This window comes from Melospiza melodia, chromosome 9, assembly GCF_035770615.1.
Source record: "Melospiza melodia melodia isolate bMelMel2 chromosome 9, bMelMel2.pri, whole genome shotgun sequence".
NCBI classification, from domain to species: Eukaryota; Metazoa; Chordata; class Aves; order Passeriformes; family Passerellidae; genus Melospiza; species Melospiza melodia.
In genome coordinates, this window is record NC_086202.1 from 14,407,240 (window position 1) to 14,428,808 (window position 21,569).

The 21,569-nt window shown below is 50.7% G+C and overlaps 2 protein-coding genes across 3 annotated transcripts in view; both read right to left on the minus strand.

Annotated features, from left to right (window-relative positions):
• Positions 1 to 154: 154 nt before the first annotated feature.
• Positions 155 to 11,263, minus strand: CPN1 (carboxypeptidase N subunit 1). The gene is made up of 9 exons (XM_063163431.1): positions 11,026 to 11,263; positions 8,030 to 8,226; positions 7,198 to 7,353; positions 6,565 to 6,747; positions 5,010 to 5,121; positions 4,191 to 4,330; positions 3,796 to 3,895; positions 2,243 to 2,361; positions 155 to 413 (listed from the first exon to the last, which is right to left on the minus strand). The coding sequence occupies exons 1-9, from the start codon at positions 11,246 to 11,248 to the stop codon at positions 282 to 284; spliced, it is 1,362 nt and encodes a 453-aa protein (XP_063019501.1). The 5' UTR covers positions 11,249 to 11,263; the 3' UTR covers positions 155 to 281.
• A 3,829-nt stretch (positions 11,264 to 15,092) lies between these two features.
• ENTPD1 (ectonucleoside triphosphate diphosphohydrolase 1) overlaps positions 15,093 to 21,569 on the minus strand; it is a 32,710-nt gene continuing 26,233 nt past the window's right edge. For both annotated transcript variants that reach the window (XM_063163433.1, XM_063163432.1), the window contains exons 7-10: positions 21,199 to 21,465; positions 20,104 to 20,223; positions 19,785 to 19,922; positions 15,093 to 19,640 (exon numbers count right to left, since the gene is read on the minus strand). In XM_063163433.1, coding sequence (XP_063019503.1) covers positions 19,434 to 19,640; positions 19,785 to 19,922; positions 20,104 to 20,223; positions 21,199 to 21,465 — 732 coding nt within the window. In that variant the 3' untranslated portion in view covers positions 15,093 to 19,433. The remainder of the gene's footprint in view (positions 19,641 to 19,784; positions 19,923 to 20,103; positions 20,224 to 21,198; positions 21,466 to 21,569) is intronic.

Below are 21,569 nucleotides of genomic sequence, written 5' to 3' on the forward strand. Positions count from 1 at the left end.
TGTAGGCTGTAGCAACAGTTCAGGAATAAAGAGAGCAGAGCTCTCTGAGATGGAGCAAGTGCAGGAGAAGAACTCAGCACCCACAGACACAATGCCCAGGGAACTGTAGCCCAGGCTCACTTTGTTCTGAATGACTTCACAATTTGCTCAGGGATTAAATACTTCCTTGTTTAATAATCTGGGCTAGTTTCATGCTGAACTGTTGGAAAGTTCACTGGCTGGAATGATCAGCCAGGCCTCATGTAAACGGCTTCCCCAGCTCTCAGCCAAAGGAGCTGTCCTCATCTTTGGGTCCCCCTGCGGGTGGCTCTTGGCACCACCTTCTTCTGAAGGGCTTTGTTGTTCATCCGTGTGCCTGAGGCTTTGCGCTCCGCAGGCTTCCTCATCACTTCTTGTTTGAGCTGGAAATGCACCTGGAGAAAGAATAAAGATAACTGCATTTAATACAGTGTATGTGCTCTTCCGGACCTGCCTCTACCTTCGAAGGGACTCTGGGGCCAAGTCAAACAATAAGGGGTCTCAGCCATTGTTTAAGGAAATCAGTTCTTGAAGCAGCTGTAAATTTTTTCCTCCTGTGGAAAATATACTAACAATGAACGGTGTTTTTTATGCAGAGTTGCTCCTGTGGCCATGTGACGTCCTAGAATGGTTTGGAAGATGAGCTGTGAATGGCAAGGGACTGAGCTATGTCCTTTATTCTCCTTTTCTCACCAGAGAGTGGACACATAGCATTGCTTTGCATCTCTGTGAGTATTTAATACAGAGGATGGTTTAAGACAGTTCCTTTAAGCATCTTGTTAGCTTAATCAGTCTTTCAGCAACCAGTCCTCCTAGGGGACCCAGGCAAAAAAATGTCGGGAAAGAAACTTCCATCCACTACAGCCACACAAGTAGTACAAGAGGGAGAAGGGGACAGGGAGTGTGAAAAACACAGCATCAGATAAAGGGGGAATAGGGAAGCCATACAGAAAGGTGAAACCGGAATGGGGCTGCATAGGCTTCTTGGGGGAGGGATGGGGTGAAGAGTGAGAATGGGAGGTGTTGCAGAAATGGCAACTGGAGGCTGGAAAAGGAGGGCTGCTGTGAGAGGAGATATGCAAGAATCAGACCATCAGGGAACAAATCAGTCTTCTACAGTAACACATAAAAAGAAAATCTGTTTTAAAAAGGAAACCCAAAGAGCTGGGTGCTTAACCTAGCAAAACAAAGGACTGGGCTTGACAGCTCCCTATAAATATACTAGGGAATAAACACCAGGCAAGAAAATGAGCTATTTAAAGCACAACATTGGCAGAAGAACAAATAGGCATAAACTGACCATAAATAAATTTAGTACGAAAATTAGAAGGTTTCTAGTCCTGAGAAGAGGGCAGCTCTGGAAGAACTTCAGAGGCTGGGCAGGGTGGGATGAAGCAATGGGAGGTGGGAGAACAACCACAGTGTATTTGCAGCAGAGCCTGACCAGTGCACATACAGTGAAGCAAAGGATGTGCCAGAATGTTGCAGATGGTGAGGGGGGTTGGGGTCTGGTCTCTTGAGGAGCCTGCATCTCTCGTTCCACCATGTTCACAAGGCAGCAGCAGGGGCAGGGATCACCACCCACTTCTCTTACAACCAATTTCTAGCTGTCCAGCCAGCTCTCAGAAAGGTGCTGTAGGAGACACACCAGTGTCTCAAGAACACTTCATTTCCTGAAGGTGCTTGGCTGCTCTTTGTTTGCACTCAGTTCCCGTTTGTCTCTGGTGCTCTCAGCAAAAAAGAAAGGCAGACTTCAGCCTCTTGCTATGAGTTTGATAACATGTTTGGTCCCAGGCAGAACGCAGATGATAGCAGAGTGCTGAAACCCACAAAGCTGGGGGGATAACTGAACCCAGGCTGTCTCCACATCATCTTATCCTGGAGAGTGAAGAGGATGGAGGGAGAGCTGAAGAGCAGCAGTCCCAGCCAGCCAGGAGATCTCCCATGGCCAAGAGGCAGAAGGACACAGAGTCTCGTATGGGAGCCCAGTGCAGCTGCAAGGCCTCAGTAAGGAATTGAAAGGCACATGGCATTGTCTTCACTCTGTTCACTGCTGTGAGCTGTGTGGAGCCTTGTCTGCCAAAACAGATAATCTACAGCCTCTGGAAATGCTCTACATCCTATCTCCTTTCTCTGCTGCTCAATAGACATCCCCCACCACACTTCTTTCTCCCTGGGGTGAAGATATTTTGAGAAACCCTTGTGACTATGCAGCCTGACTCACCAATGAAGGTGCAGCTGGGCCCACTGTTGTTGTGACTGTCAGGGGCTGGTACCCCTCTGCAGAGGCTGTGACAGTGTAAGTGCCAGGCAGCAGCAGCCGGAAATAATCTCCCATATCACCTGGAACACAAGGTAGGAAAAGAAAGCATTCAGGATGCTCAGGGAGCAAAGCATAAGACCAGTAATTCTCACTGAGTTACTTCCTCTAGGATGTGTAGCCTTCAAAACCTGGATTTTTTTTCCCAAATCTGCTGGCTATCTCAAGGCTGGATTCACACTGGTGTACTGCAAGTGATGTCTCATTAGTGCCATGGAGAGGTCAGTCTGCAAGTAAAAGCCAAATGAAAGGGGACTGTACAGCAGCATTGGCTGTGGCTGTGTAGGGGGGCTGCAAAGCTGAGCACTCACCAGTCAGATGACAGCAGACAATCACAGCTCCAGTCTGACTCCTTATGTATAACACAATCTAATTCCCACCACCATACACAATTTTGCCACCTTTAGGCTAGCAGGATTTAGTTGCTTATTGGCTCAGCTGCTCCCTGATTCCCTGCATAAGAAAGCCTCAGAAGCACTTGGACAGACTGTGCCCTGGTGTGCTTGGGGACAGGGGACAATCAACAGTGAGGAAACACCACATTATGGATCACTTTGGAAATCTGAGTATAATCCCATCTATGTAACTGGATAGGTATTGCAAATTGCTGCAGAGTGGAGCTGGGAGTGCAGCTTCACCTGAATATGGTAGAACCCTGGTAACAGGGTTAGTTAGGCTGTGAAATATCCATCCCTGAGGTCAGTGAGAATTGGCTGGAGGGAGCAGTGGCTGATCAGAGCCAATGCTGGGGAAAATCTTGCTCCAAGCTGGACAGAAGAATTCAGAGGGCCCTTGACAGCCAGCTCTTCTGTGATTTCTTCCACAGTCCCCTTTCCTATGCAGGTTGGCATAATAAGTGCCAAATATTAGTGTTACTGACTCACAGACCTATAGCCAGGAGGAGCTTTAATGATTTCAAATCTGACCTCTGAAGAGCTGTAATATCAGCTATTTTCTGCAGGCAGTCTGCAGTGTTCGGTCTGCTTGGAAGAGGGTGTTCATGGAAAGGAGGTTAAAATTGGCCAGCAAGGGAGAAACAACCACAACCTGGGTAACTGTAAAGCGGCACTTAATTCTCAGTCTAAACTTCTCTTGTGTGAACTTTCAGTCTTTCATCTTATTCTTTCTTTTTTCATCTTGTTCTTTGCTATCTTCTGTTTCAACTCTTTGCAGATACTTATAGGCTTGAGTAGATTATCCCCTCAATTGTCCCTCCCAGATAAAATAGGAGCTGAGTTTCTGAAGTCCTTTACAATAAGGATAGTTTGCATTCCAGTTCTCACCTCTGTCCTTCCTAAGCCCACCCTGGTCAAGGATAAGGATAGGCTTATATTTCTCTAGTGATGTCTTATTTCTTTAGTGTCTTTGGTAAGCAAACCATGATGGCCTCCCATAGTATAGCCTTGCCTGCTAGCTTCACTCACATATTCAGACACATAAGCAGATCAACAACCCACCAGAGGTGATGTCATGGCTGATTCCCTGGACAGAAATCACTGCTCCTGCAATGCCATTGTTGTTCTCATCCGAGACCATCCCTTTGATGCCCTGGTGAACCTGCAGGGAGGGAGACAGATGGATGGGTCAAGGCCCCTCCTTTGCTCAAGAGGGTATTGCCGAGAAGGACAGAGCTTTGGGGACAGCCCTACCTTTCCCTGTACCCTTGGTGATCCTGGCTGTCCCCACCACAGCCAGTCTAGGACACAACAACTTCCCCAAAGAGCACCAACAAGAGCACCCCGTGATGTCCATAACCAACTCTCTTCCACTCCTGGTGCCTACTGGTCCCCTACCACCAGGGCCCATGGGGATCTGCAGGAGAAGGGTGTAGGTCTCAGGACTGTGCCTTTACCTCTTCAATGAAAGCAACAAGGGCCTCCCGGTTGGCCATCCACTGCCTCTCCAGGTCCTCCTCAGGGGGAAACTTATTGCAGCTTAGCTCCAGGGTGATTTCAAAGCAGTTGGTGTAGAGGTAATTGAAGTCCTGCATGCCTAGAAGAGAAGAATACCCTATGGCCAGGGCATGGCTCCCTTCCTATTTCTATGTCCCAGTAATCCTGGCCCATCTTTCTTTGACCAGAACCATCTCATTTCTCCTTCTCTGCACCACAGGTGCAGCCTCCTCCCTGCATGACAGTGCAACTAGAGCCTTCTCCACCCATGCAGCCCTCTCCTTGTAGCTGCCAACTCTCTTCTTCAGCTGGATCATTCATTAACCTGGCTTCAGAAGCCCAGGGAGGTCTGGTACCACAGGGGGCCTATATATCTCTTCCAGTTCCTCTTCAATCTTTTGTCTAGTCTTATGTGTTGATTTTTCAGTTTCCTCATGGTGCCTTTTTTAATGAGTTTTCAGGAACTAGCAGCTGCCTTCCCTTTGGTCACAGTTTTGGGTTTTGACAGAATTACACCATAGAATTTTCAAATACACTAGCAGATTAATGTTTCCTTTGTCTAGAAGCACACAGAATGAAGGTCTCTGCAGACCTTGGCTTTTTCTGTGGCTCTTTCCCAAGCCATTTCCTGGTCTGAGATACACAACACCAGAATGGTGTCTAGTAATGGGCACAATCCTATTGCCATAGTCCTTCCCCAACCCATCCTGTCCTGAGGTTTCTTGTCTATCCCTTCACCTCCTTTAGCTGTGGGGGGTGCTCACTGGCCCAGCCCTTACCTTTGCTGAGCGAGTACCAGGATGCCCCATTGGTGATGCCATCAGCAAAGTAGTCCCCGCAGTTCCAGCCCCGGTGCATCCAGCTGTGGGCATATGAGTAGGTCTTGGCCAGCTAGAGGGAGAGCAGCCAGTGGTCACTGCACCAGCCTCACATGGCTGGAGAACCTGCCTGGCTCTGGACAAAACACGCTCCCTCCTTTGCTGAGGAGCACGGGAGGGAAGTCAGACAGGAGAGAGTTCCTGCATTTTACTGCCACAAAATACAACACGAGGTGCCCAGGACCTCTGCAAGACTACAAGGAAGAGCAGTAACCTGGCAAGCTGGAAGCTTGTTGATGGCAAAAGGGCTTCTGCCCTGCTCATACTAAAAAGAGAGGGAGCAGAAGGCACTGGACCTATGGGGGGAAACTTGGCCCCACACAGCAAATGGCACTAATAGAGGAAAAACCTATATGAAGAAAAGCAACCAGTATCAGTCCTGGCAAATACCAGATACATATCGGGGGAATTTCTATTAGGAAAGAGTTTGGGCAAGTTCTGGTTCTAGCAACGACTTGTTTGTTGTCCTTATTAAGATTACTGTTTATTTTTAGACATGAAGGCAGGGCTAAAACTGGGCTGCTGCATCCACGGCCAGTCCTTTGCGTAAGACACGGTTTAAGAGAGACTGGCATTTGCATTTTCTAAGGCAAACTCTATACCCTTTATTACGGTTCAGATTCCAGTGCAATATCATTCTGTTGGCAGGAAAACAGTTACTTCTCTACATTTCTGAGTCCTGAGGCCATGTGGGTATCATTAGCCTACGCCCCAGACTGCAGCATCTTGACATCTGGGTCTGAGCACAGCCGTGATCCCAGGAGGTCCTGACAAGCCCCTGCAGATTCTGCTTCCAGAAAAAGGCTGGACTTCAGCTTGGACTTATTTTTCTCATTAACTGTTCTGAGGCAGACTTACTTTTTTCTTATGCTGGGTATTTCCTAATGGAAGCAGTGACTGAAGGCATTGTTTTCTGGGATAATGAAGAAAAACCATGAGCTTCAGCTAGCACTAACAGGATCAACAGCACAGACTGATTCATTCTCTGCTGTCTGCTTATGCTCCTGGAGTCTTGCTGTTTCTTGTAGTTGTTCTTTGCCATCCATAAGCCTCTGCTGGGCACCCACCTCCTTTATCCTGGTATCAACAGGCTCCCAGTCAGCTCTCTAGGAAAAAAACCCTTTGCATTCTAAGATGGTGTGTCAAAGCTGAGTGCAGCTTCCAGCTTGGGAAAAGCAGGTTGTTACTGAGTATACCAGTGGTATTTGGGTTATGGGAAAACCAAGCATGGACAAGGAGGGGGCCCCTGAGAGTTAAGCATGGCCTGTCCCTGTGGTGGGACTGTCCCGACCTGGCTCCCGAGCCAGTGGCTGGCAGAAATGCTGTAGTCTGCTAATGATTATTTCCAACACGTTTCTTGGCTCAGCTCCTGCATGATGCAGTGACCAGAGCTCCCATCCAGGCCTCGCTCTGCACCCTGCCAGGGGATGTCCTTGCTCAGCGTGGCTGTGCTCACCTTCTGAAACAGCTTATCGTCAGGGGTAGGTGTGTTGACCGTGCGCCGGTGGCTCCTGAACCGCTGGTCCTGGGACTTGTCATAGGGGTAGTTTGCCACCACTGCTCCACCGTGCAGATTGGCCGAGAGCACAAAGTTGTAGCTGCTGATCCACTGGATCACAGCCAATGTCTCTGGCTCCACCTGTAAGGAGAAGAGAGAAGGAGACAGGGAGAAGGAGACGTGCCAGCTGCTGCTCCATGCCAGGCTGTGGTGTGATTGACCATGTCAGACCCTGTCCTGCAAGGTGTCTGCTGCAGCTCTTGCAGCTTCCTCTGTTCTCCACCAACTGCCCTGATACACAAGGCAGTTCCCCCAGCTAAACCCCAAAACCTGAGGCACAGGTGTTAGCCAGCATATGCCACCTCCTCTGCCCTGTGCACTGCAGCCTGCTCCCCCAAGCTGGTTGTGATGTCAGCCTCTCCTGGCAGAGGGGCAAGCTGTGATATGGGACCAGGACTGCATCGTTTCTCTGCAGGCAGAAGGCTCAGAGAAGGAAACAAGCACTGTGCAAGCCAAAGGGCAGTGTATTTGCTTGCATGCTGAGACACTCCAAGAGGATGCTGTAGCCCTCATGGTATCCCAGACTGGTACCTGGCTTTTCCAGTTGTCAGGCAGTGGGATGTGGTGATTTGGCCCGCTGATTTCCCTGCTGTAGTACATGAGGGTGTTGAGGTCAGGGAAGTTGCGGTTCAAGTCCACTCCATTGGCATTGTTCCTCCCTGTCAAGTACCCGTTGCTGTCTGGGCCCTGTGGGGCAAAGGTGCATCACAGGGGTCAGTCCAGGTTGGGTGCAGTCATGTTGGGCATCAGAGAAGCAGAGAATGGCCACTGTAAAAGCACTTCAATGCCTATGAGTTACAACATGTGTTATTGCTGGCAGGGCAATAAAGAGTATTGGCACTGACAGGGAAAATCAATAACAGTATCTTCATTTTTCAGGGTGACAGAGTAAGCCACAAAACAAATAAACAATTTACTTTAGCTGAAAGAGCCACAAATATTTCCCTGAAGTCTAGAAGCACAAAGAAATGGGTGATTTTTTTTTTCAGGAGTACTAAGGGGCTTATTTCCACCCCCCCATCTCTCATGTCTCTGCCTGCTTACGACAGCAGCATTCAGCTCTCACTTGCCCAGTCTAGGGCAGGGGATTTGCAGTGACCCTTCTGTGACAAATATCTTCCAAGGAGAGTAAGACAGGTATAGGAAGTCTTCTCCATCATCTGCCAAGTTCACCTGTAACAGGACACACAGCACGAGCTCTCGGCAAGGAGGTGACCAGCAGCAACAGCAGTTGACGGGGACAAATTTGGCAGGGCATGAAAAGAAAGGATTCCCCCTCCTTCTAGCTGCAGTGAAGAGCATCCCAAAGGGATGTGAAGGGCTTTCTGCCCCTATCCTGGAGGAGGTGATCACTGCCTGGTACCTGCTTGGCAGCCACTTCGTACCCGTCGGGGTTCATGGAGGGCATGATGTGGATGCGCGTGTCGTGGATGAGGCGCGTGATCCGCTCGTTGCCCCGGCGGTACTCCTCACACAGGAACTCCGAGAGCTGCAGCAGCAGCTCACGGCCCAGCACCTCGTTCCCGTGCATGTTCCCAACATACTTGAACTCTGGCTCCACTGGAGAAAGCAAGAGAGTGACACCATCAGCCAGGGCTGGGACAGGGGGGAAGAGCAAATGCCTACCACAGGGAGCCCCAGGCAAGCCCAAGGGACACTTGATAAATGGTCTAAAATGACCCTTTCCCTTGCAAAATGCAAACCTCAGTGAGGGAGAGCGGCACAGTTCTCATATGGGCTCCACTGTATTTTGAACAGCACTCTGAGAGCAGCTCAGACTCTCCTCCAGGTTGCTTTGGACCTTTGGAGCACACAGAAAGAGTATTTGCTGGTGGTTTGGTCTTGGGTTGGTGAAAAGCAGCACAAAAGGACCAGGGAGCACTGGCAGGATTGCCCCAGGCTGCCAGGCCCTCAGAGCTCTGGGGTAGGTGGCAGTGGAGGTGACAGACTGTTTCTTCCACATTTGCTCTCAGTGCCCCTCACCAGCCCGGTCCATTCCCAGCTCTGCATCTCTCCTTCCCCTTTACCTGCCTCCGAGATCAAGGCCCTTCTCATCCTCAAGTGAAAAGAGCCTGGAGAAACCCTCAGCAGCTGAGCTGAATATGGATCAAACTGTCCCTCAGGCAGCTCCAGTATGACCTAAAAGGTCTCTTGCCACTGGCTTTTCTAAAATAAGGTATCAAAATACAGACTTGGAGACCACAGGCAGACAGTGCCTGGAACAGGACTTGCTGCTTTGCTGAAGGAGAGGCAGGACATGTGAGGGACAGGCTGTGCTTTCCCAGAGGCCTTTTAAAGCAGTTACTTGTGGGAAAATAAAATGTCACATTGCAGGCTGGAGCCAGCATTGGTAGAACGAAAGACAACAGGGGAATTAAGTTAAAAAGGGAGCCTGGCTGTCACATGAAAGACTCAGGAAAAAAAAGTGTTGTTACAAATGCTGGCTTGCCAGATCTTGAAACTCCCATTGCACCGTGAGCTTTCTGGACACCAGCAGGGATCAGACATGCAGTGGCATGGTGTAGCCCGGCTGCCAGGTATGATGTCTGTCAGGATCCTGAGGTGAAAGGCATCACATCCCCAGACTGTGAGCTGCTGCTTGCAAAAGCCCCTGTGCCTTTGCTACATTAAAAAAAAAAAGGTCTAATTCAAGCTAAAGATTTTGCTTTTCTATGTTTTTTGATTGCTATCTCTCAGTGCAAGACACCAGAGGTGAGCCACATATTTTGATTTTGTTAGATTTCAGGACATAAGAACCGATTTAGTTAGATAATCCAGTTATTAAAAACTCAGAAAATCTTGGGCATATGTGCACCTGAAAATAAGGTTTCAGCAAGGATTCTCTGCTTTGTTTGAGTCTGCAGAAGGATTTGTCAGCCTTTTTCAGTATGCAAATCCCTAAACTTAAATGTATATGGGCACACAAACTCTAATTACTGCACACAAACTCTAATTACTGCATGCAAGCCCATTGACTCTGAGCTTGCTTTTCAGAGTTACTTTTCATGTCCTTCAAGGAAATCCAGTTTCCCAAATTCCTCATGCTACTCAAGCTGAAAGTGCCAGGCCTGACAGTGGCCCATGCTACAAGCAGGGCCACATGTCCACGCTGCCTCCCTGGGGCAGGGGAGATCTGAGTCATCTCCTACAGCCTTTCCATCTGCTTTCATGTGGTTCTGCAAGTCTAAACGCCAGTGGTGCACTGCCAATGCCCTTTGCTCATGCTGTGCTTTGAATCAGCCCTTGATGCACTGTGAGGGACCCCAGATGCCCTCAGTGCCATGCAGGTTTCCCAGTGCTGAACAGGGCTGTCACAGAGGTAGTAAAGGTGGGAAGCCTCCCATCTCACCTCCTGGCACCCCTGAAAATGATACCATGGGCACAGGACGGGAGCATACACCCCCAGAGCAGAGCTGCCAGACATGGGGTGCTGTGGGGTTTGTGGGGGCTGCTCCTCAGAGGGGGGCACAGGTTCTGCACACCCCTGCAGCCCTGCTGGCAGTTTTCCACGTGGCTAGGCTGCCTGCACTTACCAGCCCCTGCGTTTAATCACATCAACCAGGACCTGAAAAGGCAAAAATCCCGCAGAAAGCTCTGTCCTTTCCTGCAGCTCATGGGCACAAGGCAGGGATGCGAGGGAGCCCTGTGTGCAGCCCCCCAGCCTGGAGAGGCAGCTGCTCTCCTCAGCCCCCCAGGGCACCTGGCTGCCAGCAAGGGCTGGCTCGGCAGCATCCCCAAGCTGCTCAGGCAGCAGCTCACGGGGCCATCGCTGCCAGGGCTCCACAGGGCCACGTGGCAGCAGGTGGCGGTCCCCGAGACCAGCCTGTCACTGGGGCCGCACTGCCCACGGGCTGCGAGGGCTGTAGAAGCCCAGGCCCTCTCTGCCAGGATCCCCGCTCGCTGTCCTCCCGGGTTTGCCGTCTGCAGGAGGAAGGGCCGAACACCTTCTGTCCTGTCACCACCCGGCAGCACAGAGCAGAGGGTGGATGCTGCTCTCCTCGCCTGGACAACGCTGTTTTGGGAGGGAGAGCGTGGTAGGGCAGGCGGGGTGCTGGGATGGACTAGCCTGCGTTCTTGCATTAGCTTCAGCTGAAAACTCAGAGCTGCGTCCAAAGTACGCGCCCGGGCCACGCTGCAGCTCACGCAGGCACAGTGCACGGCACGGGGCGTGTGTGCGGGCCGGGCGGGCCCTGCGCCGGCTGCGGGGTCCCTGCCGGAGACCGCCCCGCCTGGCACCTGGGCGCTGCCAGAGTCCCGCCTGGAAAGGGAGATACCCCCACCCAGCGCCCCGGCAGCGCCGCGTGGCAGGGAGCGTGCCGACTCCTCTCGGGGCCGCTGTCCCCTTCCCCCCGTACTCACGGGGCTCGTGGATGCCCGGGTAGTCGCTGAACTCCAGCACGTAGAGGTGCCGGCCCTCGACGCTGCGGCCGATGCTGTAGATGCGGGTGACGTAGGGGCACTGGCTCTGCACGCGGAACAGGGCCTGCACCAGCTCCTCGTAGCGATGGTGGAGGAAGCTGAGGGCGGCCGCCCCCTCGAGCAGGAGCAGGGCTCCCACGAGGGGCCGCAGCCACCGCGCCATCCTCCCGCGGCGCCGGGCGCCCGGACCAGCTCCCAGCCTCGGCTCCCTCCCCGCCGGGAGCTTAAAGTGCAAACTCCAACCAGCTCTTTCCAGCTGCCGAGTGCCAGCCCCCTGCACCTGCGGGCGGGGGGCGGCGGGAGCGGGGCGCGCCGGGGCCCCGCGGCGCAGGAATGCTCCCCCCGCCCGCCCGGCCGGCCCCCGGCGAGCCCGCTCTCCTCCGCCGGAGAAGTTTCCCCCCGCTCCGGCTCACTTATTAACTGGACAGCAAACAGGGCCCCGCAGCCACTGGCTGTCACCGCAGAAGAAGCGCAGGGCTGGAAAACTGGCTGCGGAGGGCGTCGGGGCTGCCAAGCGCTCGGGGAGCGGCGGGCGGGGGAAGGAGAGAAGAGGAGAGGGGGCCGGCGGGCGGGGGGCTCTGCTCTGCCCGTCACCTCCCGTGGGGCAGGAGCCCAGGGGGATCGGGATGGGGATAGCGCCGGGCGGCCTCGCTGCCCGCACGATCCCCGCAGCCCTGCCCGGCGCGGGCAGCTCCCTCCGCTCCTCTCCGCAGCCCGGCCCCGGCTCCGCGCCTCCTCTCCTGCCCCATCTCCTGGGGAAACAGAGCAGGCACCGCCGCGGGTCAGTCGGCCCCTCTGCCCGTCCCGGCTCACCCAGCGATCCCATTGCTCCCGGGACAAACAGAGGCGGCAGGGACTGCATGGCCCTTGCCACAGCTGGCTGCCCGACTGCCGAGCTGGGACGGTGCAGGGGGAGGGAGGAGCAGAGTGCGATGTGATGCGGGAGCTGTCTGCTGAGCAGGAACCATCACGGAGAGCTCCGCTCCAACAGTCTGCTATCACCCCGCCCTGCTCCGGGAGGGGGCATGAGAAAGAGCTCTGACCGGCGCTGGGCAGGACGACATTGCTTAACTGCATATAGGCAAATGTACATGTCCTGCTGTCTGCAACAAAGGATTGCAAACTGTTTCTGGGTATAGGGGAAGCTGGTTCCTCTCCACCCCTCTGCCATGCTTATCCCAGTGGGCAGCAGACACCTCGTGGTCCCTGCTCTCTGCCCACTGCCAGAGGCAGCCTTGCCCCACAAGGCTAAAACTCCAGCAGCCTAGTGGCTCTGACAGAGGTATTTACTAGGACAACCCTGACACAGAGACCAAACATGAACACAAACAGCTGAAAAATTTACCATCACGGCTGGACAGGCCAAGAGAAAGGCCCCCTTTGGTAACATGAGCATGCTATTCTGCTATATCTGGGCCATGCTAGAGAGGAGCTCCTCTGGCCACCAGTAATGGGCTGCCCGGGATAGTGCCATGCCAAACATTTGCTTTCCCTTCAGCTTTGAGGTGGATCTGTGCTGCATTGCTCTAATTTCCATGTCAAGGCTTGCTTCTTTCCCAGTGCTTTTCTACCCATTCTCCACATCTGCTTGGACTGCTGTCTTTCTATCTCAGTTTTCCAGGAAGAGCATTGGTCAAACCAAGGAGTCCCTGTTTATAGCCTATAGCTGCTGTTGATGGCCTCTGATGCAAACAGTACAGGCTGGTGGTCAAGGCACATGGATTGCCTTCTTATGACTTGGCATACTCAGACTTTCCCACATCCAACATTCTTCTGCCCAAGCACCATCATAGTGGTAATTTCTCTCCTTGATCCTCTGCCTTCTTGGTCTTCTGCCCCACCTGCACAGTTGCCTCTTAACCCCTGTTTTTTAAAATATACCCTTTTGAAGACATGAAAAGAAAAATAAAAATATTACACATACATAGAGATAGCAGAAACCATATTAATACTTTCTGCTAGGTAAGCCCCATCTGCCCCCATCCCTGCTTGTCAGTCAGTCTGAAAGCAGCACACGTTCAGGAGCAGGAATGGCATTGCACCCATCTAAGTGTCAGTGCTGGAGGTGATAGCTTCTCCCAGCACATGCCAGAAACCAAGGCAAAGTAGCTGAAGCTGTGGCGTGGAGAGCATGGGTATGGTAGGACAGTTCTTATCTCTCAGCAAGATGTGTCTGGTGGTATTTTGCAAAGCTGGCAGCCCACAACAGCAGTGGGAAATGCCTTCACCTCCTTCACATCCCTGCTCCCAGGGCTGCTGGGCTCCCGTGGAGCTGCTCTTTCCCCAGGCTTCAGCAATGAAGGCCATGTGAAAGAGTCACGGGCAGGTTTCCAGCACTACCCAGTGTTACTTGGCAGCCAGAGAGTGCTAGGCAGGGCTAGAGTAAAATAGTGCAAGCCCCATGTTTGGCCAGTTTCACCCTCCCCTTTCCCTTCCTAGGCTGCTTTCAGTAGCCTGGGACAGTAGTGGCCGAGTTGGAACTGCAGTGCTGCCAAGGGACACATGAGGAAAACTCTCACTTTCCTATGGAGGCAAGCAGCACTGATATAAGAAACAACAGTAAAAAAAGAAATGCCAGAGCATTAGAGCCTAAAAAGGAGCCATGGGCAAAATCTCATGTGGGTGGAAAACACATCTCACACACTACTAGGTCTGGAGAGTTAGTCAGTGTTATCTGTAGCACAGGGATGGAGGCAGCCTGTCATCAGGCAGCAGGTTTAAGCATACAAAAGGAAAGAGTTTTGCACAAAAGACACCCTGAAATTACATCATCAAACCTGGAAGTTAATGAGTGCAAAAGAGGATAAAATGAATTCATAGAGAACAGAGTCAGAGTTATCAGATCTTGAAGTAATCATTTGATCACAAATTTCCAAAGCCCCTGATGTGTAGAAGAAAAGGATTATGCTGTTTCCCTAGCTATCCCTCTAAATCCTCGCCCACCACACAGCTGGAGACGGGTGCCAATGCCCTGCCTGTTTGATCTGACCTAGCATGGCCTTTACACATTCTAGGAAAATGACAATAATAAATATGTTTGAAAACACTGATGAAAGCAGAAACAAACAATAGAAGATGTTAGGACTTAGAAACAGTGAAGGAAGTAAATAAAAACTTTATTTGGAAAACACGGCTAATACATCTGGGATGGATCATGCATTCCCCCACCCCCCACCCATATGTTCAAATATGGAGAGACCTTGAGACAGTGGGAGAAAGAAGGGGAGAAGGAAAGGTCTGTGCCACTGTGGTGAGAGTGAGAGGAATGTCAACGATGTCTCCCCATCGTTGCATTGCTGATGGGCACAGGCAGCAAGGAGCTGATTCTGCTGGAACTGACCATGGAAAGACTGCATCTGATGGGTTCACTTTAGTTTTGGCCATATTGTTAACACAGGAAGATTGGAAAATTTGAGGAAAGTTCAAGCTAATAGCCATAAGAATGAGCAAACTGTGGGGAGTTCTTGCTGAAAGAAAAATAACAACTGTGACAAGCATTGTTTGCCTTGGCAGAGCTGTGGCTGTGGCTGCACATGGAGACATGCAGCCCTGTGAGCAAGGGGCACAGGCCCACTGTCCTTCACCTGTTAGGGGGTGGAAATGTGGGCTGCAGTGCCAGCATGATGCCAGTGGGGCTGCCTGGGGGAGGGAGAGGGAAAATGAGAACAGAGGACTGCTTCTGTCCAGTTTGCAGTTCTTGGGAGAACAAACTGCTTTGAGGAGGTCAGGATGAAGCTAAGGCAAAGAAAGATGTGGTTTGGGCAGTAGCAGCCTTCCCAGGAGTGAGGCAACCTGTGTGAGGTGCCCAGAGCCTGGGAAAGACCACAGTGCATTTCTCTACCAGGAGGGGATGCTACCCATCCACTGGGATCTTCAGAGCTGACCCAGGAGAGCATCGGGGAACTGGCAAGAGAGGAAATCACATCTCAGGACTTTTCCATGTTTAGTGCCAGAAGCTCCATTCCACTACTGGCAAACTCCCATCTTCTGGAAAACAGCATGAAAACTTTTCTGGCATGAGTTCAGAAGTCTTTATTATGATAAGCATACAGAGGCTTGTGTGTGCATCAAAACAAAGATCCATTTCTTCAGGGTTGGGCCACGGAAAGAAAACACATGGCCTGGGTGGCAGGGACTGCTGTCCTCAGTGTGCTCTCCCCAGTCCCTCCTGACCAGGCTGTGAGCCTGTGACAAAGCTGGCAGCCCTGCAGAGCCTGCACATCCTGCCTGGCACAGAGCATGGGAAGAACTGGGGCGGAGAGAGAAGGGGCACACATCCGCCAGAACTGCTCCGGGAGAAACTGGAAAGCCCTGGCCAGTGCCAACACTTCAAATCAGCCTTCCAGTGCAGAGGTGATGGCCCCACTTTTGAGAGCTTTCTTCCAGGTGAAGGCCCCACTGTGCTTTGCTGTAGGGCTGGAGAAATCTGCTGTAGCCTGGGCACAGAGGAGAGGCAGCTTTATCCGAGGTACTTAGAGCCTGTGGTGGGGAGCAGTTTTCCTGCAAGAGGTGAGGGTGCTGCAGGTACCCAGGTTCTCTCTTCTGACAAGTTCCAATGGCTTTGCCCCACATTTGACACTCAGCTGAGCATGGCAGAGCTCACAGAGGTCATCAGTCCCAGAGAGACCAGGCTGCTCTTGCACTCTGCAAAGCTATCAACTCCCTCTGCAAGGAACCTCCCCAAAAATGGACCAACCAACATCTGAACCCAAACCAGAGATGCTCATGTCACCTTGCTGCAGCACATCTCAGAGCTTCCTGGGAGCTCAGGAGAGATGTCTCTTCAGGAGAGACCAAGGTCTGGAGTCTTGGCAGCACAGCAGAGCTGAATAGTGAGTAAATATGTGATGGACAGGAACATGTGATGTTAAAAGATGCTTTACCCAAGAAAATCAAAATGGTAAAGCAGGAAGTGTCTAGAAATTAAAGCCAGATGCTATCAAATTAGAAATAAGGCACAGATAATTACCAGTGAGGCAGATCAACTGTGTTAACAAGAGAAATGATACATTAATACTGGCATATTTGGAAAGTCCCTCCACTATCATTAATGGTCTTCATGTACATGTTGGGTGGCTCTGGAACACACATTTGAGTTGAATACAGCTGGATCAGATGCAACACAGAAGCAAAGAAATGAATGTTCATAAACTTGAGCTCTTTGACCAAAGATTTTGAGTAGTCTCCATGAAAAAAGTCCTGCAATAACAGGAGAAATGTAGAGAAAACAATTGTAGGCCATTCTGTGAGTGTTCACTACCAGGCAGTGACATGCAATGGTCTTGCCCTGACAGGATGCCTTCACTCAACTGATTCCTGAAGCCTCAGGCTGCTCAACTGGCATGTTGTCACCTCAGAAGTTCTTATCCTGGAGAGACTGATTTATGAATGGGTCTAAAATTCATAAGGTTTAAAAATATTGTAACATATTTTGCATTTATCTTAGTTCGGGCCCTTTTGGTTGCACTCAAGTCATATTTAAAGCTTAAAAAACCCCAAAACTCAAACCAAAAAGTGAGATAATTAATAGAGCAGGAGCAAGTGAAGATGTCACTGCTCACCTGGCTCCAGAGTCAGGAGCTAACAGTATTAATACTATGGGACTTGCAATGAAGATACAAAACATTGTAAAAGCTCTTCTCCCAGATATTTGACATTTTCCTTTGACATAAATCCCTAGCAGGGACAAGAAGAGCAGACTGGAACAACCTTTCTTTCCACACCAACTTCCACATGAAGTTTTTGCATCAATTTCTGACACGTCCTAATGGATCTGCCAGTTCTCATCACGGACACAGATGAGCAGCTGGCGGATCCCCAAGGAGGTCTCAGGAGAGGACCTGCCCCTCTGCAGGTTTCCGCGCTGTTCACGGGGAGGACGGATGCACCAGCTCACCTGGGAGCTTCTCCAGGGCTCTGCTCTGCTGCACGGGCTCCGTATGCAAGGAGGGTGGCATGTCATGGGCTGTGCTGCACGTGAGGCTGTCTGGGCACCAGAAGCAGTTCTGACACACATTTCTCCTGCATGCCTTCCAGCCAAAACCTGCTGCTCATCTCTCATCTACCTGTCTTTGCTGCAAACAACAGAAGGAGGGCTGCATCCCTAGCTGAATTCCCACATCGCAGTGTATTTGCAGATAAACAGAAACTGGTCAGCGGACTCACTGCTGGTGAAAGGGCATTTGCAGATTGAACTGGATAATCTGCTTGGGGCAATATTCTTTGAATAATATGTATTTCAGTGGAGTCACACAGAAGGAAAAATGGCTCATTTCGAGAGACAGTGATGTAGGATGTGAGACAGAGGCTGTTTTGAAGTGCCATGGCTGGGAAAAAAGACCAAGTTGCAACAGTCCAGCTGGACTCAAAAGCCTAAAAACTTTCTGTTAAGTGAACAGACCTGGAACAGAGATATATGAATGGATAACATAAGGCATAGATGAAAACCAGATATGTGCACTATTAGTGACTCAGCTACCTGCTGAAAACTTTGGTGTCCAAGTTTCAGAAATATGTACAACTTTTAAAAGAAGTGGAGTCAGGAGCTGCAAGGGAGGTCAGCTGAGACCACTTTACAGATTGAAAGCCAGTCTACTTTAATATAATATAATGACAACTTGCAAGCACCACCGAAGAAAAAGGGATTTTAATAGCAGAGTTACTCAGTCTTTTGGAAATGGGCAGAACAAGATCCAACAGAAGCTGAAGCCACCTAATTCTGAGCAAAAATAAGACACAGGTTTTTGGAAGAACAATGATCTGCCCAAAGACCTTAGGACAGGGTAGATTTTTCCCTTACCTTTAGGTCCTTCAATATATTAGGGCTTCTACTTCCAGGCATGAAGTAGAAATAACTGTGTGACATTTTCCATCCTGGACTATGCCGAGGGACAGACTGGGAGAGCTCTGTGTCTGTGCTTGCCTGAAGGAGAAGGCATTGTTGGGGTTGCACATCCTGACCCCCTCCACACTGCCTGCACCTCTGCTTGGGGAAGGAGGTGAGTATTTGCTATGCCTTCCTCTCTACAATATCTGCTTTCTTTTTGCCTCCACATTTACAGGTCATTAGGAGAAGAGATTTCTGAGATTTTGTGGGAGGTAGACAGGCACCAGTGGTTTCTGAGTGTTTTTTAAGAAATGGATTTCTGACTTACCTCTCTTTTTTTTTTTTTGGACCAAGAAATGGAAAAATGGAAGAAAGTGATTCATAGACTCAATCAGTGGCATCGTCCTGGTTGTGTGGGCTGCAGTATGTGCACTCACAAGCCCTGGGTCTTGTGGCCATAGGATAAGCCTGTGCTATGAGGAAAGGAAAGGCAAATCTTCACTAATTTTGCTGGTGGAAAGAGTGGTTCAATCCGTGCATTCTCATGCTGGTTAACTACTGCCAGCTGCCTACAGGAACATTAACTAATAAACACTTTCCCTAGATTGGAGGCTGCTGTGTTATCAGCACAGTGACCCTGGATTGCTTTAGTGGGTGATACCTGAGGGCACACTGATCACACCAGAGTCCCTGCAGGCACAGACAATCACTACTGGCCAAGGAACCTGGGCCAATACAAGCTCTTCCTACAAAAACCAGCAATGCCTGGTTGGGAACTTGTGGCTTGATCTACCTTAGGGACACAGGAATGGCTCAGTGCAACAGTGAGCCAGCTTTGGTCCAGCAACAACATCAGGAAGACGTGGGGAAAAGGCATTTTGCCACCTGCAAAAGGAGCTGACAGCAGACAGAGCCCAGCTGAGGGCTGATGACCACAAGCATGCTCAGTTTCTTCATCCTCATCCCTTCTTTTCCCAGAGTGGCATTTGGGAGCCTGACCCACCTTCAGGGGCCAGCCAGGTGCAAGAGCTGTACCCAGCTGTAGCTGCTAGAGCTCAGGACCAGGGAGGGGAGCAGAGGTGTGCTGGTGCAGAAAGGGCTCTTGGAACAGCTGCAGCGGAGAAGGAGCAGGATCACCCTGGATGTGACAGCTCCCAAGAGCTCGGTGGGATGTGTGACCCTGAGATAACCCTTGCAGGAGCACTGGCTCCCAAAGATTGCTGCCACTTTTCTCTTTATAATGCTGTGCACAAGGCAGAAACCAACAAGCAGCAAAGTTTCCTTGAATGAAAGCACGACCCACTCAAGGAGGGGACACGAGCTTGTCTGTCCTTGGCAGAGAAGGTGGCGAGCCTGATGTCCCAACATCTGTCAGTGCAAGTGTGATTCAGAAGAAATAAATGCCCTTGTTGTACAGTCAGAAGCTTCAGTGAGAGGGACTCTGCTGTACAGCCTGCTCTGCTGGGGTCTCCTAGCCCTGAGCAGCCAGGATGACATGGCTCCTCTCGCCTTCACGTTCTTCCTAAACAATCCCCTTCTGCAGGCACTTGGGCTTGTGGAAGAGAAGCCAGGCAAACAGGAGCACAGACACCAGCACGAGGGAGCACAGCACCATCAGCCCCACATAGCTGCTGTGGGAGAGAGGGGGCCCGGCTGGCTCCTCTGCAGGGATCATGTTGGTCAGGTTCAGCATGTAGCCCAGGGTCCAACCTGCATCACTGCTGCCAATCTGAAACAGAAAAGCAGAATCAGTGCTGGGAGGCTGCCTAGGGCATTGCCTGAGCAGTGGCACCCCTTGGGATCAAGGGCCACGCTGTGTGGCAGAGGCTGCAGAGAACTGCTGGGGTAGAGCCCTCCCCACCACAAAACACACCTTTCCAAGGAAGTGGATCATTTGCCAGTTGTCTTCAGTGAACTCATAGCCATTTTCCAGGAGAGAGAGGATATAGGCTCCAGAGAAGCAATATTCACTCAGGTACTTTTCTTTGACGTGGTGATATGCTGTCTTCACCTAGGGAAGGAGGCAATCACCAGACTGTAAAACACACCTTCCCACTGCTCCAGCTTGTGCCCGAGCATCCACTGCAGGTGCTGGGGGGATCTTCCTCACCTTGCTCTGGAAATTAATCCCAGCCATTTATCCCACAGAAAAATATCAGCAGCCCCAGTGTACTGCAACAAGCATGGCTCACCTCTTGCCAAGGCCGGGCACAGAAGCTCTCAATGGTGCTGATCACTTTGTTCAGGGCAAGGGGGTTTGGTTCACTGGTCAGGTTCAAAAAGTTCATCACAAAATAGAAAGCAGAAAAAGCCTGAAGGAGAAAGGTTCTTTTAATCTGACTAAGCCACAAATTCCACAAAAGAAAATGAGTTTATAGAGAAATATAAGAAACAATATCACACACAAAAAAGCAGGAATGTTTTCAAGAGTGATGTCATTTTGAGGGATAGGGCTCAGAGCTGCTGAGAGATGGAGGTAGGAATTATGATATCCTGAAGAACTTCTGTGAGCTCTCTCCTTTATGTGTGCCAGTGGCACACAGTGAATGCTGATTGCCATCACAACCCCATTTTGGCAACTGAGTGAGATGAGTGCACAATGAATATCACCACAAAGAGCAGGGGTGATGGTCTGAAAGGATTGTACAGAGCCTCATCATATAATCCAAGGTCCAGAAACCCCATCTCTGACCATGGCCAGTAGCTGATAAGTAGGAGGCAGCTTAGGAACAGGGCAAGATTGTACTAGCAGTTCCCTGGAAAGCCTCACAGTCGCTGAGCAGCTCTTTGCAGCTCTAGGACTGATGGTCAGCATGGTGTCACACATAATGTGTGTTCAGAGTGTGCCCTGTCTCCTCATCATGTCTGGGAGGCAGACAGGTGAGCTGACTGGTTTCAGTAGCACTCAGACACATTGCTGGGTGAATTTCAGGTCTGGTGGCACCACTGACCTCAGCAGACAAGGTTTCAGGAGCAGTGTTCCTGCCTGCAGCAGGCTCTCCTGCCTCTGGTGCTGGACAGCTTAAAAAGCAAGTAAAGACAACAGCCCAAGGAGATGGGTTAGAATGGGAGCAGTGCAGTAGATAGGCCCATATTTACTGGGGTGGCTCTTAGTATGTCTGTCCTCACAGCAAGTGCAGCACTGCTTTTGTAGTTACACGTCCAAAAAGCCATCTTGTAAATGATTTCCTGCCTCACTCATGAAGAATGTACTCTAGCATTACTCTGAATTTCTGCTCTTCTGACATTCTGGATCACAGATAGTTGAAGAATGAGTGAAGACTCACCCCAAAATCCCCTTGTAATGGAGGTAGGTATATCCCATTGAAGGAGCAACTGGAGTAAGGACAATTGCTTTTGTTGAAGAGTTTCTGGATGCTTTCCCGGCACTTCTGATAGTCCCCCTCTCCCTTTATGTACAGCTGGCTGAAAGGTAATTGCTTTTTCTTGTCTGATGTGCAAGGGTTTTTGAAGAAGTCACTAATATTTATAGTCCTCTCATAACCCTTGTGAAAGCATGGGTCGGGTAGACTGCTGTTCTCCAGGGTCTGAAAGTAAAAATCAATCCAAACTGTTACATTTTGCTCTAGAATAACACCCTGGGAAAGAGCCACAAGGAAGGGTGGCACTTGTCCCAGTACATCACATCAGGTCAAAG